Source organism: Phyllostomus discolor, chromosome 11 (genome assembly GCF_004126475.2).
Source record: "Phyllostomus discolor isolate MPI-MPIP mPhyDis1 chromosome 11, mPhyDis1.pri.v3, whole genome shotgun sequence".
NCBI classification, from domain to species: Eukaryota; Metazoa; Chordata; class Mammalia; order Chiroptera; family Phyllostomidae; genus Phyllostomus; species Phyllostomus discolor.
In genome coordinates, this window is record NC_040913.2 from 67,062,264 (window position 1) to 67,081,397 (window position 19,134).

General features: G+C 51.8%; 1 protein-coding gene across 1 annotated transcript; it reads right to left on the reverse strand.

Annotated features, from left to right (window-relative positions):
- Positions 1-317: 317 nt before the first annotated feature.
- LOC114508408 (nascent polypeptide-associated complex subunit alpha, muscle-specific form) lies at positions 318-5,595 on the reverse strand. Its single transcript, XM_036011099.1, has 3 exons — positions 3,021-5,595; positions 2,686-2,876; positions 318-1,239 (listed from the first exon to the last, which is right to left on the reverse strand). The coding sequence occupies exons 1-3, from the start codon at positions 5,551-5,553 to the stop codon at positions 424-426; spliced, it is 3,540 nt and encodes a 1,179-aa protein (XP_035866992.1). The 5' UTR covers positions 5,554-5,595; the 3' UTR covers positions 318-423.
- Between the last annotated feature and the right edge of the window lie 13,539 nt (positions 5,596-19,134).

Here is a 19,134-nt window from a genome sequence, read left to right on the forward strand (position 1 = left end):
ACACACGAAATTCAGCACCAAACCTTTGAGTGCTAAAGGCAATGCTGTTCTGTGAAAGGGTAGAAGCTGTGCTCGAAGGAACCCCAAGCATTGATGCCTCAAATAAAATAAGGAGCAGATCCATAGGAGACAAAGGCCGTGCCTGGCACACTCCTCGTCCCCACTGTTCAGAGCTACCGAGGAAAAGCCCCACCTGCACTAGGGAAACACCGTAGAGCTCCACAACACGCATGGGCCAGAGGGGCCTTAGGTACGGGACTTCAACCCTCCTGGGGTCAGTGATTGCAGGAGTGAAAGGACGGCACCAAACAGGGGGCCCGGTCGAAGCAGTGCGCCTGGGGAGGTGGGAAACCAGTCCACAACCTGAGTGAGGAGCGGAGACTGAGGGGTCAGACGTGCCGGTGGTTTGGAAGCTGCGGGGCTTCACTTTGGAAGCTTATCTGCATCGTTTGTCCTGACAATTTTTGTTCTAAAGGACAAATCAAAGGACTTCTGGTCTTTGAAGCTTTGGGCTTTGTACTTTGCAAGGTGTGCTGACCTTCTCTGATGTTCGAGGCCCAGTGTGCCTTTTCCTGCCCCAGAGGTGTCTGCGGGCCCCGTCTGGGCGGAGGCACTGGGGGCCTGGCAGCACCCAGGCTCCGGTGTGGGCGCTGCAGAACCTTGTCCTGGGTCAGGGCGGGAGGGTGTCTGGCTCTCGGCCGCCTCACGATGGTGGGCTCCCTCCTTTGGTGGCGCTTCAGGTGCTGCCTGGACCCCCCTGGGGGCTGGCCCCTGAGACTGCCCACTTGCCGCTGCTGGGGAGGTGCCTGCAGGCTTCACCAAGGTGTGGGGTGCCATCCTTTTGGCCTGGGCTCCTGCCAGGCACCCCAGCCTCTCTGGGTGGGAAGGTGCTTGGCTGTCTTCAGTGTGGCTGACATGGGGTTGCTCCGAGGGCTCCCCTGCAGTCCACACCCGCTGCCCTGGGGGGTATTCTGGACCTTTCTCAGTGTGTCGGCAGGGGGCCTCCACTTCGGTGGTCATGGTCACAGTGGTACTCCCCATGGTGTCATCCCTGGGCTGTGTCTGAGCCCCTTCAGAGCCACACAGTGAGGTCTTCTGGCTTGAAGAAGGTGCTTCCTTCTGTCCAGGACCCTTCGGCCCCACAGTGCCTGAGACCCCCTCCTCTGCACCCCTCAGGCCTGCCTGTGGCCCCGGCTTGTCCTCAAGCTTGATTTTCTCTGGGTCTGAAGGAGCCACTCCCTTCCGCCCCACAGTGCCTGAGACCCCCTCCTCTGCACCCCTCAGGCCTGCCCGTGGCCCTGGCCTCTCCCCAAGCTTTATTTTCTCTGAGTCTGAAGGAGTCACTTCCTTCTGCCCAGGACCCTTCTGCCCTACAGTGCCTGAGACCCCCTCCTCTGCACCCCTCAGGCCTGCCCGTGGCCCTGGCCTCTCCTCAAGCTTGATTTTCTCTGGGTCTGAAGGAGCTACTCCCTTCCACCCCACAGTGCCTGAGACCCCCTCCTCTGCACCCCTCAGGCCTGCCCGTGGCCCTGGCCTCTCCCCAAGCTTTATTTTCTCTGAGTCTGAAGGAGTCACTTCCTTCTGCCCAGGACCCTTCTGCCCTACAGTGCCTGAGACCCCCTCCTCTGCACCCCCCAGGCCTGCCCGTGGCCCTGGCCTCTCCTCAAGCTTGATTTTCTCTGGGTCTGAAGGAGCTACTCCCTTCCACCCCACAGTGCCTGAGACCCCCTCCTCTGCACCCCTCAGGCCTGCCCGTGGCCCTGGCCTCTCCCCAAGCTTTATTTTCTCTGAGTCTGAAGGAGTCACTTCCTTCTGCCCAGGACCCTTCTGCCCTACAGTGCCTGAGACCCCCTCCTCTGCACCCCCCAGGCCTGCCCGTGGCCCTGGCCTCTCCTCAAGCTTGATTTTCTCTGGGTCTGAAGGAGCTACTCCCTTCCACCCCACAGTGCCTGAGACCCCCTCCTCTGCACCCCTCAGGCCTGCCCGTGGCCCTGGCCTCTCCCCAAGCTTTATTTTCTCTGAGTCTGAAGGAGTCACTTCCTTCTGCCCAGGACCCTTCTGCCCTACAGTGCCTGAGACCCCCTCCTCTGCACCCCCCAGGCCTGCCCGTGGCCCTGGCCTCTCCTCAAGCTTGATTTTCTCTGGGTCTGAAGGAACCACTCCCTTTGGCCCCACAGTGCCTGAAACCCCCTCCTCTGCACCCCTCAGGCCTGCCTGTGGCCCCGGCCTCTCCCCAAGCTTTATTTTCTCTGGGTCTGAAGGAACCACTCCCTTTGGCCCCACAGTGCCTGAAACCCCCTCCTCTGCACCCCCCAGGCCTGTCTGTGGCCCTGGCCTCTCCCTGACTTCTGTTTCCTCCAGGACACCTGCCTGTGTGGGGGATGCAGGCAGCAAGTCAGGACACCTTTGGGGTGCCTCGACCACCTGCTGCTCCACTGTTGATGGCACAGAGGAACGCTGATGGGGAACCCCAGCACCGACAGGAAGCGGCTTTTCAGACATGATCTGCTTCTCATCCTTAGCCTGTTGCTTCCCAGAAGACGGTGGCAGCTTCTCCTCATTGTGGCAGGGAGCCCTCTCTACACCGCCTCCCTGTGGCGTGGGGTGATTTGAAGTCGGAACTGGGGACTTTGTGTTATTCCCCTGAGGACCTGCTTTCGCAGGCTCAGTACTTCTGCCTCCTACCGCGGCGTTCCCCTTGCTTGCTGCCAGTTTATGCGAAAGCCCCACACCAGGTTCATCAGGTATGAGTGGGGGGCCAGCGGCCTCCTGTAGGAGAGTGGTCAGTGACTCTGAGGTCACAGGCAGGTGCTGCCCTAAGTCTTTGCAGACGTGGCCCTCTGTGGCTCTGCTGCTGGGGTGCTTCAGGAGCCCATCTGGTGACAAGGAGAGGGAGCTGGTGGGTTCATGACCAAGATCCTCTGCTACAAGACTGTGTCCTATTGGTGAGGAGCTGAATTCTCCCTTGTGCAAAGTGCCCCGCTTTTCAGCGGCACTGTTTTCGGGGTTCACAGCAGTACCTGGTGCTGGTGCTGTGTGACTCTTAGTGACCTCTGTAGCCATCCCTCTCCCAGTGGCTTTGATTCTTGGTTTGGGGCCTTCATTTAAGGAGGCCGGTCTGTTCTCCCGAAGATCATGGCTAGAGCTTCCATCAGCCACCAGTAGGGGCTGGGCGGACTCAGTTAGCGGTGGCCGCCCACATTGTTCTTGCTCATGCAGGACGGTCTTATCCGCTGCGGTCACATGCTCAAACTTTGTCCAGTCCTTGGTCGGTGCCGCCAGCAGTGTTGGGATGTCTGTTGAGTCTCCCTCTTTGGGAGGTGGCCCTTGGTGACTGCCAGGGGCAGTGGAGCGGCTGTTTCCTCTAAGGCGATTTTCTGAAACCGTGGGATGATGGGATGGGGTGCCCTCATCCCAGATGGGCATTTCCTCTGCTTCTGGCAGGTGATGCTTCTCATAACTGAGCTCAGGAACATCCTTTCCTGAAATGTTCTCGTGATTCTTGAGTTTGTTTGAATTCCCAAAGCTGCCTCGGTCTTCCTTTCCTCCAGGGGGGCTGGCCTGTGGTCTCAGCATCGGGGCTGCCTCTGGGATGTCACGACCAACGTTGGCAGCACCCCCTGGAGGCGTGAGACTTAGGTCTGCCTGGGAGTCCGGCTGAGGAGGGGTGCTGAGTCCCCCGCACACCCCTGCAGAAGTGCTGACTCCCGTCGTGGGCGTGTTGGTGTTTTTAGTCTCTGTCGTAGTGGGAAAGAGCACTTCTGCGCTTTCAAACACACTCTCTCCTCCCAGCACGCAAGATCGTGGGCCTTCACTACCTGATGCTTTTTGCAGCGTGACAGGAAGGAGTGGCATTTGGTGGACAGCTGGGAGTTTGACGGTTACCTGTGGAGGCTCGAAGGCCAACTGTGTGCGCCGGGCAGCCTGGGCTACAGGCATGCTGAGCGGTGGGATGTGTTCTGGAACTTTCTGTTCCGGGAAATTCTCCTGGACAGCAAAGAGAGGGTCTTGCTCTGAGTCTGAAATCACTCTTTCCATTTCGTCCTCTGAACTGCAAACCATCAGGTCTACTTGAGGGGCCCTCTCTGTTCCCTCACCTGTGGGTGCAGGATGGGGCCCTGCTCTTGCCTCCTCTGCCCCCTGGGGATCACCTGTGGTGCTCCCTGCTGGGGAGTCCCCCACCTTGTCACCTCCTGATATCCCAGGGTGCCCTGGGTTGGCTGGGCCGAGTGAGGATAACTTGGGTTCCAGGCCAGGAAGGGTGTCACCCCTTTGGGAGGCAGGCAAGATGGCTGGCTCGGGGACGCACTCAGGCCCCGCACGGGGGGACACTGTTTTCAGGCTGGGAGGCACGGCCTGTAGTACCAGGGGCTGCACAGGCCCCCCCTGAAGCAGCTCCTTTCCTGGTGTTTTGTTCCCACCAGGCACCATCTGCCCCGCGTGGGGGAACACTGCTTTCAGGCTGGGAGTCACGGCCTGCAGTATCAGGGGCTGTGCAGGCCCCCCCTGAAGCAGCTCCTTTCCTGGTGTTTTGTTCCCACCAGGCACCATCTCCCCTGCATTGGGGGGCCTGCCTGTTTCTTTCGGGGGCATGCGCCTCAGGTCCGAGTGTCTGATTTTGGCGCAGTGGGACAGCCAGCTCCTGGGGCCACAGACGATGGTGGCGATGCTGAAAGGCAGCATGGGCTCCGCGGAGCAGGCCAGAAAGCGGGCTGGGGGCATCCTGATGCAGGTGCTGGCCTGGGTGGCCGTGCAGAGCACCCGGGCCTCAGGCCGGTGCATCTTCTTCCTCTGCAGGTTCTTCTTCTTCCGCTCTTCTGTGTGGACCAGGAGCACGCTGGCCTCGGAGCAAAGACAGCCGCTCTGTTCAAACTTCTCCCGCAGTTTGGACAGGACCGAACTCTTCTTGCCCACGATCTTTGGCAGAAGGCCCCTGGCAGTTTTGGGTCGCTCGGCAGGAGGCTTCTCACGAAGCCTCTTCTCCTCAGCCTCCTTCTCCTCGGCGGCCAAGAACTTCTTCAGAATATTCTTCACGGTGTTTTTTCCAGTGGGCAGGCCCCACCGGGGTTTGTCACCACAGGGGGGCTCCTGGCCCCGTGCCGGGCCGCTGGCCCCTTCCCTGGTCTTCTCCAGGAGCTTGTTGATGGTGGCAGTTACCAAGCTCTTGCCTGGGCCTTGCTTGTCCTTGAAGATCAGCCTTCCCACCTCCCGGGTCTTCTTGAGGTAGGGCTCCCGGCCGGTGCCCATGAACTTGGCCTGCAGGAGCTGGAAACGTGTGGGCCTCCGGTTGGCATCCTGGGGCTCAGGCTTTCGGCTCACCGGGCTGTCCCTACCCTCTGCCCTGTTAGTGGGCGACAGTCCCGGGGGCCCGTCTGTATGGTTGGTGATGTAGAGCAGCAGGCTGCTGAGGATGGCGTGGACAGCTGGATCACAGGTCACCTTGCTGACCTTCTTTTTCAGAGCTTGGGCATCAACGGGCGGCTTATTGTTGCAAACCCTGGCCCTCTTGGGGCTGTGGGAAAAAGAAACAATTGTCAGAGATCTTGCTATCATTTTTCCCACGGTCACTCCATAGAACAGTTCTTACGAAACAATCTCATTTTCAACGCTGGAGAAGTCCAGGAGGAAGAACAGAAGAGAGGGGGCCAAGGGGCTTGCATTCTAGTGCATCTCTACCGATAACTCGGAGATGCCAGGGGCTCCCTGTGCCTCTCTGGTCACTGTTCCTTTTCCTGCTAAATAACCATCGTTTCTGGCTTAGTATCCTCCTGACGGCTTTGGATGGTTGACATTATACAGTTTTCTGAAAGCAGCTTGGAAAACTACTCTGCATGTGAACGGCATTTAATGTTTCCATAACGGACAATATTATACTTGTCTACATGGGGGGAAGCGAGCATAAAGAATTCATGTTCTCTGTGTGGGTCTGTGCATGTCTCTAAGGGTAAGTACGAGAAGTGACGTTCACGTCACAGTTGTATCTTGACTCAGTCCCAGGCGGAGCCTGTGAGAGTGATCAGTCAGACTGCCGGCCCTGGGTTAGTACAAGGGCACTGAGCTTTGGGGTGGGAGTCGCTGGGGCAGAACACCGCTGGGGCAGGGAGTGTGCAGTGGACCCCGGAGCAGGAAGGAGCGCGCTTTCTGCAGAGTGCATGGGAAGAGAGCTGCGCCACCGCTGGGACCTGCCTTCCCAACCCCCTTTGGAAACTCTCCCAGAAACACCCTGAGGCTGAGGAAGGCCTGAGCCATCAGCTCAAACCGCTCTGTCTTGGTGAGACCCTAACAGCAAGGCTACCAAGATTTTTTCACCCCAGGCCAGCTACTGACAGGCCAGGACCTGGCTGCACTCCTGGGGGTGGGTGGGGTCCCTGGTATATCAAGGGGATTCTCAACCCATCCCCCAGCCTATAAGAAGCTCTCTGCTGAGCTGTCTGGCACTGAGTCTGTCAACCACATTGTCAAAGCCAGAGTGTCCTTCCTGGTGGGTCAGAACCACCTCCGGCCTCCCCAGGTGGTAGCTTTGTCAAGCTGCACCCAGAATTATGGCCTCGCCATCGCACATTCTAGGTGTTCTTTCCAAGGAGAGGGTCGGGATGGAGAGAAGGAATGTCTTCACAGTACTATTATAGTATTAAAACTTTGGAACTGTCCTAAATGTCCCAAGCCTGCTTAAATAACAGCACGTCCGTATTTGTGGGAAAATAGCCTGGTACAGGACAGTGACCCTGACGTAACGTTAGAAGTGCAGGAAGCGGCAAAGCTGAATGCAGACTTCGGCCCAACTATGTTCTTAAGAAATTGCACAGACAGACTCACACAGACTAAAAACAGACTGGAAGGAAATATACAAACATATTTTTGTCGAACTTCTATGGATTTTTCTGAAAAAGAGAGTTCTGTTTTTAAAAGCCACATACAAATATCCTTGCAAAAAGCCGTTCTGATCACTGTGCGCCTGTGTGATGGGGGAGCACCAGCAGCCCTCCCCTCGATGGTGCTCCCCACAGGACACAGGTCCTTCATCCCGTGGCAGTCTGGCCCCGCCCACTGGGTGAGCCCACACCATCACCCGATGCCTGGGAATGGATTTCAATACAGAGAATTTCAAGAGAACTGCAAAAGTAACCTTGGAGTCCTGCCTTCCTTGGCTCCCTGAGAACTTCAAAGGCACCTCCACGCAGTGAATTCACACAGAAAGGGGCTGCTCTAGTCATTCTCAGACCCCAGGGGACATCAGAACACAGAGGGGACTCATTGAAACCCAGGGCGCTGGGCTACAGTTTCCGACTCAGTCTGTCTTTTACATTTCAAACAAGTTCCCTGATTGGCCAATGCCACTGCTCAACCTCGTGCTGCTGTGGACTTGGGGAACCGAAGCGGTGGGTTAGGCTCCTAACCCAGAACCAGTATCTGAACCCACTCTTAAGCCATGATGTGGTGCAAGCCAGCACGGCCTGGAAATGGCAACTGCAAAGAAATCCCAGGGGCCCGGGCGCCCTCCAGCACCACCAACACGGAGCGGCTTGCTGTTCACTGAGAACTGGCAGAGGGGCAAGCCCCCCTGGGAAGATGCCAGCCTGTGTCCTGGAAACCGGCAAGCCCACCCAGGACATACACAGGTTCTGGGCCAGCATCAGGGATTAGGGGAGACAGCTGAGGAGGCCGATTTCCCTGTTGTCGTACCAGCCTCTGGTGCCCTGTGCTCTATTTGAGAAGGTTGGCGTCACACCTCACCCACCTGTGGTACCTGCATCATCGCCAAAATGCCCACTTTCCCTGAACCTCCAGGGGCCTACAGGGTCTCTCTCCCTTAGGATTACGTCCCTCACCAAAGCTGCATCAGATTACCAGAGACCTCCTATCTCCACAGAAGGCAGGTTGTCTGCAGCCAACACCAGGAACTCAGTAATCCGGGCCACAGTCTCTCATGGGGCTTCCTCCAGAGCCCTCAAAATGTCTCTCCCAAATGTTCAAAGGCAGCCTGAGGGAGACTTGGCCCCGGACCCCACAGGGATGGTGAGGAGGTGGGGGCTGGTCCCTGTGGTGAGCGCTGGGGGTGTTGGGAGAAAGTGCTGCTCAACACAGGTGCTCCAACCTGACAGTTGTGATTGGTGGCCTCGTGGTCTCATGGGTAGCTTGGCTGGCTGGTGGCATTTTTTATTTCCCAGAGGCACATTTCTGGGTGGCCTCAAAAAAATTCATCGTGATGCCCCATCGTTAACTTCTCTGGGCGCTTGTCCAGTGCCTGCAGGTGAACTCTCCTGCTCCTCACTCTGGCTTATCTCGTTGTGTCTTGTTATCTCTTAGGCACGGTTGTTACCCCTTCCATGTGTGGATATATTCGGTGACTTGTTGGAGATCACGAGGCTGACTAAGCACAGAACTGGGATGTGGTCAGTGTCCAACTTCATGGAACATTGTGGGGGTCACCCCTGGGGACTGCCCAGAGCTCAGTAACTGACTGGACACCTGGGGTCTCACAGGCACATCACACGTGACTGAACTCACCTCTGGCTCCCCAAATCCCTCCTCCCACTTTCTGTGCCTTGGCAATTGGCACCTGCAATCCTGTGGTCTGAGGGTGGGAGGTGCCTGTTTCTGCCACCCTCGCCAAGGACACAAAAACCTCTTCTACTTGCTCCCACTCTGCTCTTGGCCGCCACTTTCTCTGCATCACACCAGTGAAGGTCGCTTCCACACAGCAGCCTCCACTGTTCTCAGAATTGAGTAAGAACTTCTGCCAGCGAGCCCTGCAGGACCCAAGCCTCCCTTTGTGCCGACTCGTTTACTGCTCTGAGCCGCCCCATTCTGCCCTCTCCCAAGTGCTCTTCTTCTTTTTTTCTTTTTTCCTTTTTGATGCATTTTTTCCATCGCCATTTATCCCCTTATACCCCCTCCCCACCCTGAAATCACCACACTGTTGTCCATGTCCTTTTTTCTTGACACCCCCACCCCCGAACCCCGCCCCCCAGCTGTCAGTCTGATCTCTCTCTATGAGTCCGTCTCTATTTTGTTTGTTAGTCAGTTTGCCCATTAGATTCCACGTATGAGTGAAATCATATGGTATTTGTCTTTCTCTGACTGGCTTATTTCACTTAGCATAATGCCCTCCAGGTCCATCCGTGCTGACACAAAGGGTAAAATTTCCTTCTTTTTTACAGCTGAGTAGTAGTCGGTTTTGTAAATGTCCCATAGTTGTTTCATCCACTCATCTACTGATGGACACTTGGGCTGCTTCCAGATCTTGGTGATTGTAAACAATGCTGCAATGGACATAGGGATGCTCGTGTTCTTTTGAATTAGTGTTTTGGGGTTTCTTCAGATAAATTCCCAGAAGTGGAATGGCTAGGTCATAAAGCAGTTCCTTTTATAATTTTTTGAGGTATCTCCATATTGCTTTCCACAGTGGCTGCACCAGTCTGCATGCCCACCAACAGTGCAAAAGAGTTCCCTTTTCTCCACATCCTTGACTGCACTTGTTTGTTGAATTATTGATGATAGCCATTCTGACAGGTGTGAGTTGATGTCTCACTGTGGTTTTAATTTCCATTCCTCTGATGATTAGTGACATTGAACATCTTTTCATACATCTGTTGGCCATTTGTATGTCCTCTTTGGAGAAGTGTCTATTCAGGTCCTTTGCCTGTTTTTAATTGGATTATTTGTTTATTTTGGCATTGAGTTCTTTATAAATTTTGGATATCAACCCCTTATCAGATGTATTGGCAAATATATTCTCCCATTCTGTGTGTTGTCTTTTTATTTTGTTAATGGTTTCTTTTGCTGTGCAAAATCTTCTTAGTTTGATGTAGTCTCATTTGTTTATTTTTCTTTTTATTTCTTTTGCCTGGGGAGATATATCAGATAAAACATTGCTATGAGCAAAGTCTGAGATTTTACTGCCTATATTTTCTTTTAGGATTTTAATGGGTTTGTGTCTAACATTTAACTCTACAATCCATTTTGAATTTATTCTTGTATGTGACGTAAGAAGGTGGTCTAGTTTCTTTTTTACAAATTATTTTTTAAATTTATTTTTAGAGAGAGGTGAAGGGAAGGAGAAAGAGAGGAAGAGAAACATCATGTGTGGTTGCCTCTCACATGGCCCCCACTAGGCACCCGGCCTGCAACCCAGGCATGAGCCCTGACCGGGAATCAAACCGGCGACTGTCTGGTTTGCAGCTCGCGCTCAATCCACTGAGCCATACCAGCCAGGGCTAGTTTCTTGTTTTAAATATATTTTATTGATTATGTTACTTCAGTTGTCCCAGTTTTTTTCTTCCCTTTATCCACCCTCTGCCCCACATCCCCCTACCCTCCAGCACTCTTCCCCCCACTTTGTTCACGTCTATGGGTTGTACATGTACGTTTTTTGGCTTCTGTATTTTCTTTACTCTTCTTAACTCCCCCCGCCCCCATCTATTTTGTACCTACCAATTACGCTTCTTATTCCCTGAACATTTTCCCCATTCTCCCCCATTCTCCCCCTCCCCAATGATAACCCTCCAGGTGATCTCCATTTCTGTGGTTCTGTTCCCTTTCTAGTTGTTTGCTTAGTTTTTGTTTTTTGTTTTTTGTTGTTTTTTAGGATCAGTTGTTCATAGCTGTGAGTTTATTGTCATTTTACTGTTCATAGTTTTTTATCTTTCCATTTTTTAGATAAATCCTTTTAACATTTCATATAATAAGGGCTTGATGATGATGAATTCCTTTAACTTGACCTTATTTGGGAAGCACTTTATCTGCCCTTCCATTCTAAATGATAGCTTTGCTGGATAGAGTAATCTTGGATGTAGGTCCTTGCCCTTCATGACTCCAAATACTTCTTTCCAGCCCCTTCTTGCCTTTAAGGTTTCTTTTGAGAAATCAGCTGATAGCCTTATGGGAACTCCTTTGTAGGTAGGTAACTCTCTCCTTCTCTCTTGCTGCTTTTAGGATTTTCCCATCTTTAATCTTGGGTAACTTAATGATGATGTGCATTAGTGTGTTCCTCTTTGGGTCCAACTTCTTTGGGACTCTCTGGGCTTCCTGGACTTCCTGGAAGTCTATTTCCTTCACCAGGTTGGGGAAGTTTTCCTTCATTATTTGTTCAAATAAGTTTTCAGTGTCTTGCTCTTGCTTTTCTTCTTCTGGCACCCCTATGATTCAGCTGTTGGAGCACTTAAAGTTGTCCTAGAGGTTTCTAAGCCTCTCCTCACTTTTTTGAATTCTTGTTACTTCATTCCATTCTGGTTGAATGTTTATTTCTTCCTTTTGTTCCAAATTATTGATTTGAGTCCTGGTTTCCTTCCATTCACTGTTGGTTCCCTGTTATTTTCCTTTACTTTACTTCGTATGGCCTTCATCTCTTTCTTCATTTTGTGACTGACCTCAATCAATTCTGTGGGCATCCTGATTACCAGTGTTTTGAACTCTGCATCAGATAAGTTGTCTAGCTCCTCGTCATTTAGCTCTTTTTCTGGAGTTTTGATGTGTTCTTTCATTTGGGCCATATTTCTTTGTATCAGCACACCTGATATGTTGTAAGGGGATGGAGCCTTAGGTATTTGCCAGGGTGGGAGAAGTCACATCACTGCGTTGAGGCTCTGTCTGAGGGGGAGGGGTCAGAGAAGGGACAATGCCGCTTGCTTGCTCCACTCTAGCCCCACTTTCCAATAAACTCTCCTGTGAAACTGGTAGTTTCTCTCACCTTCGCACCCCCCAGAGGTCACAGAGTCTTTAGTTTCCTGGTAGCCAGCCCCGCCTGTCCACAGCTTTGCTGCAGATCCTCTCCACCCAGCTGCCCATCTCCGCCCCTCCTACTGGTCTGGATGAATGTTTCTTTAACTCCTTTGTTGTCAGAGTTGCATATAGTTTGATTTTCTGGCAGTTCTGGTTGTTTATTGTTTCTAAATTGATTGTTACACTTCTTTTGGTTTGCAAAGCATTTCTACCTACGCCTCCATCTTGACCAGAGCCAGGTGGTCTAGTTTCACTTTTCTGCATGTGCCTATTCACTTTTTCCAATACCATTTATTTAGTAAACTATCTTTAGCCCATTGTATATGGGTTTGTTTCCTCTGTCAAATATTAATTGACTATAAAAGTGTGGGTTTATTTTGGGGCTCTCTATTCTGTTTCATTGATCTATGTGTGTGCGTTTATGGCAGTACCATGCTGTTTTGATTATTATGACCTTATAGTATAGTTTGATATTAGGTAGTGTGATTTCTCCAACATTGTTCTTCTTTGTTTTTCTTATCAATATTGCTGTTGCCATTCAGGACCTTCTGTGGGTCTATGTAAATTTCTGGAGTATTTGTTCTAGTTCTGTGAAATACAGCATTGGTATCTCAATAAGAATAGTACTGAATCCACAGATAGCTTCAGGTAGTATGCACATTTTAATGATGTTAATTCTTCCTATCCTTCAAGTGCTCTTTTTCTTTCAGTGGTTCTACCCCCACTTTCCTTCATCTTCCTTATTTAGGTCTTGGCATAAACACTACCGCTCAAGGGGATCTTCCTGGCCCCTCCCTGGACTAGGCCCTGCTGCACTCAGGACGTTTCTTTTGCAGCACTGATCACAGCCGTACTGAATTCCTGACCTAGTTACTTAATATGTATCTCCACTGTATTGTGTGAGCCTCTTCACACAGGATCAGAACACATAGCTCAGAGCCTGGCACACAACTCGTCCCCAGTAAGCATTTGTGGACTGAATAACACACCTGTGACTAAGCAGCGTGCTCGGGGCCTCCTACATCATCATGTACTTTTATCAATGAGCTCTCATATGACTGTTACGTGTGGAGGGCCCAGCTAAGTGGGAAAGGGCGACAACAGCAGAGACAGTGAATTCAGCAGCAGAGTAGAGCCTGCTGTCTTCATGCGACCTGGGAGCCTTCGGGGTCTAGGACCTCAGTTTCCAAGAGCGGCCTGGAAGCAGCATCTCCCGGTCCCAGGCAGGAAAAAGCTTCCAGACTTGCCTAGTCTCGTTGCTGGACCAATACCCAGCTTGAAGTCATTTGCTCACTTGGCCATTTCAATCATCTTTATGACTTCACAGGTTGAGTCATTCAGATGTCTGAAATAGTTACACTGACAATGTGCTTTGGGGACATTCAGATGTCTGAAAAAAGGCCACAAGGATCAGCCATCTATGAGCTCATCCGCCACTTCATGCACTTTGCCAGCAGGCTTCTGAGTTCCACAGCCTAAATAGAAAGGTGGAGATGGAGCCGACATCAAATTCCTGTAAGCCTCCTGTCTTGAGAGGAGGCGAATTTGGAAAAGCTGGAGAAAGCATATGAAGTTCGGTGTTGATTGTGTCCATCACTCTGTGATCCGTCTGCGGTACATCTCGGTAATCAGATGCCACTTTCCACGTGCTCCAAGCCGTGACTGTGATGTTGAATGTCTGTCCTGGGAAGCGCAGTGGTGCACCTTCATGATGACAGTGACGCAAAAGGGGCCATGGGCTTGATTGGACTTGCCATGTGTCATTCTTATGGAACATTATCAGGGACAAGACTTATCTGACATCAGTCTAGCTGTTCCAGCCAGATCAGTGCTTCCATGCCACCTGTAAGTTTGTGAGCCAGTCGTGAAGTTGATTGATCGTCAAGACGTTGTTTAGCATCCCACTAAGCAAACAGCCACCAAACAATGTCACAGAGATGCCCCAAGCTGCCTAGGAGAGCCCCAGGTGTATATTACAGCTGGCTTTTACCTACCGGTCCATGGGTAGAGTTTCAAAACATTCCAAAATGCTTTCATAATCACCTAAGAGAGGTTTGCACTCTCAGAGTAGGTGGGGATGCTTTTCTAAGATTTGTAGGCCAAGGAATAGGAGATTAACCAGGGCCATAAAGTTCTTTCGCAGGTGAGGCCTGCCTTGCCAAGGTGGCCTTGCCCAGGAGCTGGTGGCCATTTGAAGTGGATGGGATGCAGGATGATGTCCCGGGACTGTGATAAGAAAAGGGACATGGCAGGACCTCTTTCAATAAGTCGTTTGTGTTTGATGATCATCGTGCACTGAGCGCTCCTCCGCGAAGTCAGCCTGCTCTGCACCTGTGACTGCTCCAGCTCTCCAGGTGATCTCCTTGGGCCACCCCCCCCCCCCCAGGTCAGATGCTGAATTGCCTGCAGGACAGTTGAGCAGTGTATCTTCACAATGTTCATGTCACAGTAACCTTTTGAACCACGTCCATGGTCGCTACTGAGCTGGGCTCCTGCTCTCCCTGCAGAGACACCCTCCCCTGCTCTTCGGGCCAATGAGCTCAGCCCGTCTGGCCCTCTGACCCCAGCTTGTACTATGTTCCAGCTGCCCTGGCCATTGAATGTTTGCAGCTCCTTCCTACCCCAGGGCCTTTGCTCGAATTATTCCTTCTGCGTAGTGCAGTCTGCCCTCGGGGCTTCCCACGTCCCCTCCTGAGGCTGCCCCCTGAGCACTCAACCCACGGTGCTCTCAGCACATCACCTGGGGTAACGCTCACTGGAGCGTTTATAGCTCTTGGAGATTCACGTGCTGTTCCAAACACACCATGTGTGTTTTTGTCTGGCTCCCCCACTAGAATGTAGGCTCCATGTGACATAAAGCTCATTTTATTCTCCACTCTCCCCCAGGGCTGTCAGTAAGGTCTGGCCAGGGCAGGCTCTCAGCAAACACCCATGGAAGGACCTTGTTTGAGGTCTTGGTGCACCCTACAGGTCACGGCCAGGGCTGAGGAACTCGGGTCTGTGTGCCGCAAGCTCCGGGCAGCGCCGCTCCCTGCTGCACACGGGGGCTGCTCACCCACCTGGGACTTTCTTCCAGGCTCTCGCCCCTGCCTTGCTCCATTTCCCTGGGGCTCTGTCCTCCTGAACTTCTATTCTGTGGCCACGTGGGCTCTTTCCCAGTTCCATGCTTTGCCCACACTGAGCCCTCTGGCCTGGAGTAGCCGCACCCTCTGATGAGCTGGCGTTCACCCTTCACATCCTAGTTCAGATGCCCTGCTTAGTGAAGCCTTTCCAGTGGCCCAGCTGTGCCAGCCCCTCCCCACCAGTCCCAGGGAGGCCTCTCAGTATCCTCCCGGGGGGTAACGGTATGGAGCTCTGCACCATACCACTGAGTCAGAGCATGTGTGTGTGAGGAGGTGAATTCTCCCACAGGCTCTGTGGTCCATTTCTGGGGCACCCACGTCACTCAGCGGGGACCAGACAGCAGCCTGGGGCGTGCGGCTCTGAGCCAGCCCATGCGGCTATTACAGCAGTGAGATCATAAGGCCACTTCTAGTGTTGACTATAAATCATAGTTTGAAAGCATCGTCTTAACAGTAACTATTTTTCTAGTAAAGCACAATAACAAGTGTCTATCGACTATTCCATATTTTTTGCTGCTGACTAAGTAGCTAACAGTTTAAACTGCGCCAATGAATCAATCAGAGAACCTGAACCTCTAGATTTTCCTGGAAATAATTCTGGTTAAAAAATGGTGGGTGGCCGGCTGGTCTGGGGTACCCCGTGTTCATGCACCTGAAGCTCCTGGGCATGGCCCTGGCTATGGTGGATAAAGGGGCATCTGTCCAACCCAGGTGGACTGAGGTCCCCTGAGTGGTGAAGACTGTTCTAGGCCCTGAGAGTTAATATGTAAGCAGAGCATTCTTGAGACACTCCTCTCACACCTAATTCTAACTACTGCTGTTTGTAGGGGTGTGTGTGTCACTGTGTGTACCTCTGTGTGTGTGCCTGTGTCTGTGTGTAGGTGCAGACTCTGTGTGTCTGTGTGTGTATCTGTGTGGCCACCTCTCTTTGTGTATGTATATCTCTTTGTGTGTATATCTGTGTGCATATACCTCTCTTTGTGTGTGTACACCTCTGTGTGTATATCTGTGTGTGGACACTTCTCTTTATATAGGTGTGTACACCTATATGTGTGCGTATCTTTGTGTGGACACCTGTGTGTGTACACTTCTGTGTGTGTATCTGTATGTGTACACCTCTCCTTGTGTGTGTACTTCTGTGTATCTGTGCTCAGACATCTCTGTGTGTGTATCTCTGTGTGTGTATCTGTGTGTGATCACCTCTCTTTGTGTGTGTATACCTCTGTGTGTGTATCTGTGTGCAGACATCTCTGTGTGTGTACCTTTGTGTGTGTACCTCTGTGTGTGTATCTGTGTGTGATCACCTCTCTTTGTGTGTGTATACCTCTGTGTGTGTGTCTGTGTGCAGACATCTTTGTGTACACCTCTGCGTGTGTGTGTATAGCTGTGTGTGGTCACCTCTCTTTTTGTGTCTGTGTGCAAGTGCATATCTCTGTGTGCCTGAGTGTGTCTTTGTGTGTCTCTGTGTGTACTGACAGGGAGAGAGAGTGATGAAGCAAATGTAGCCCAGTGTTAATGGTTGGTGAAGCTGGGCGAAGGGAATGTGGGAGTTCTTTGCGTATTTTTTAACCTCTTATGTGTTTGAAGTACTTGAAAACAAACCGTTAGGATGGGGCAGGAAGGAAGCAAGGCCATGGGGTGAGGAGTGCATTCCAGGATCCTGAAAGCACAGATAAGCCCTGGGTCACTGGTGACATTTGGGACCCGGCAGTGTGCTAACACCCACAGGCCTGGCGCCAGGGCAGAGCTCTGGGTTTCCTCAGGCGTGTGTGTGGGACGACATGCAGCTGTCTACACCGGGTGAGCTTCGGGCTCAGAGCAGGCCCTGTGTCCCTTGGGTCACCCTCTCTGTGGGACGTCCCCACGGCTGTGGGGCGGGGGTCAGGGTGGTTGTCGAGGCAGAGGTGCTACATGGGGCGGCCGTGTGCTGGGCTGTGAGCCCAGCGCCATCCTTTTTCCTACGCCTTGGGCACCGGCCGGTGCCCGCTGTGCCCGACCCCCACCTGATGAAGTCATGGCCAACCACTCAGTGCCAGAGCTGCTCTTTCTGTCGTGCGTGTTTAACCTCCCGCCTGCCGGCTGCCGTCTCTGCTCGGTGGCCGGGGTGCACGGAACCCACCGGGAGGCCCGTTTTCCTTCCCGTGCTGACTTTTCCCTATAACATTCGGAGGGTGCTTGCACTTTGTTTCTACGTGGTAACTGGAAACAAGTCAACACATGAGGGACATTCACTTAAGTAGTCACAGTGCCTGCACTGTCCCTTACAAGTTATTCCCATTTACAGGAGCTTTGGGATGCATTTCAATGACAGAGTTTTTAAAACCTGGATGCTTGGAGGGAATATTAATTTGGGCATTTCCAGTTGCATCTGTTGACATTTGATTGATTTTTCCAGTCCTGTCTGCTTGAGGGGCTGGGGTTTGATAACTCACTGAGGGATCTCCCTGGGAGATGCGGGCTGTGGTCCAGTCCCACTGGATTAGGGAGGCCGACTGGAGGTTAAGAGCCAGGAGTTGGGTTGTCAGACAGGCTGGGTTTAAGTTCCCACTCTTCATTCACTAACAACTCCAACCCCCCTGAATTCCTACAGAAAATGGGCACTGATGGTACCATCACTGCACCTCCTGCAAGGAAGATACTGATTTAGGCAATGCGCACCTAGTGATGGTGGGCGGCACCAGAGAACCGGGCGCTGAGGCAGCTCTGCGTTGCACTGCGGTCATTGGACTCCCTGAGCGGGCTCTTCCCATCTTGTCAACCGATTGAGCCCTACATGGGTTCCCCCAGCTGTCAGAGAGGAGGGGCAACATCTGCCAACCCTCCTCGGATCTGGCTTCCACATACCAAAGTGTTGGAAAAAATGATCTGAAATCCGAACACAAAACCGAAATCAGCCTGAAGCTGGAAAACTTGAACCGAGCAAGGAACCGGTCCCCACAGTGGAGCCGTGGGGCTGTGTGCCTGTCCCTGGGGACACAGGTGGCTGCCACAGTGCAAACCCTTTCTGACGGCCATGACCTCTCCGGGCCATGGTCACTATCCACCCAGAGTCCCAGATGCAGACCTCATGTCCCCACAGCCACCAGCAAAGGGACCGGGAGTAAAGAGGCATGGGCTACAGAGGTGGGAGGAAAGCAGGGTGCAGCAGGGCACACCCCAGGACCACGCCTGCCTCCCAGTCACCCTGGCCGGTCACCTGGAAGAGAGGGAGAGGTGCCACTTCCCCCACGCCTAAGGTTTTCTAGAGGATGTGATTTCACACGGGGTTTAAGTCAGTGCCCTCGGGCCTAACATGCTATCGATTGTGAGATGTGCCGTTACTTTGTAAGTGTCAGGAAAAGGAAAACAAACTCTGTCACTTAAATGATCAAATACGGTAAAATATATGATGCATCTCAATTTTAGAAACATTAAATGAAAAAAAATGCATCCTGGAATGAAAAATTACTGTGCTATTAAGTTTAATTTCTTCCCAGAGGCGATGGGGAAGCAATGTTTTGAAGTTAACATAAGGAGCGGTGTCTGAAACAGAAGGGACTTAAAGACGACATCGGTCGGGGCCTGACTGCACAGACTGTGGCGCGTGTGTCGATGGAATGTACAGCAACAGTGAAAAAGGCTGAGGCATGTATATGTATTGGTGATATTGAAAAATATTTAAAAACTCAGTTAACTGAAAAATGCCGAAAGGAAATTATTGTGCATACTAACATTCTTATTTGTGGAGCGAAATCATGTGTGTGTGTATCCAACCCACCAATGCAAGTATGCAACCCACACAATATGGGTTGCATATGTGTGTTCCTCTACATGCAGTAACCCCTGATTGTATGTGTAGAGGAGCTTTCTGGAAGGAGATATAAGGCACCATGACCTACAGCTTTCTCTGGGGCCTGGTAATGTGAGTCTGGTTGAGAGTTTAGAAGAATCTTGCTTTCCACATGCACCATTTATGGCATTTAAATTTGTGAAACTGTGTGCATATATTAGTTTTATAATACAAATGAAATCAGCAAGTATTACATTTTTAAAAATGCAAGTAGGTACAGAATTCACTTCATTACTTTTTATGCCTTTGTTTTTCTTTTCAACTTCTGCGCTTCCCTATACTAGGAAAATGAAATGGGGAAAACAGTTTCACTCATTTCATGATGTTTGTGAGTTTTTCTTTATGTGTTTTAATTTATAATCAATCCATAAACAGACCCACTCCCTGATTCTTAAGAATGGACTGAGTTCCCTAAATCGTTAACAAGATGGAGACCGAGAAGCTCCTCCCAACCCATCTGCG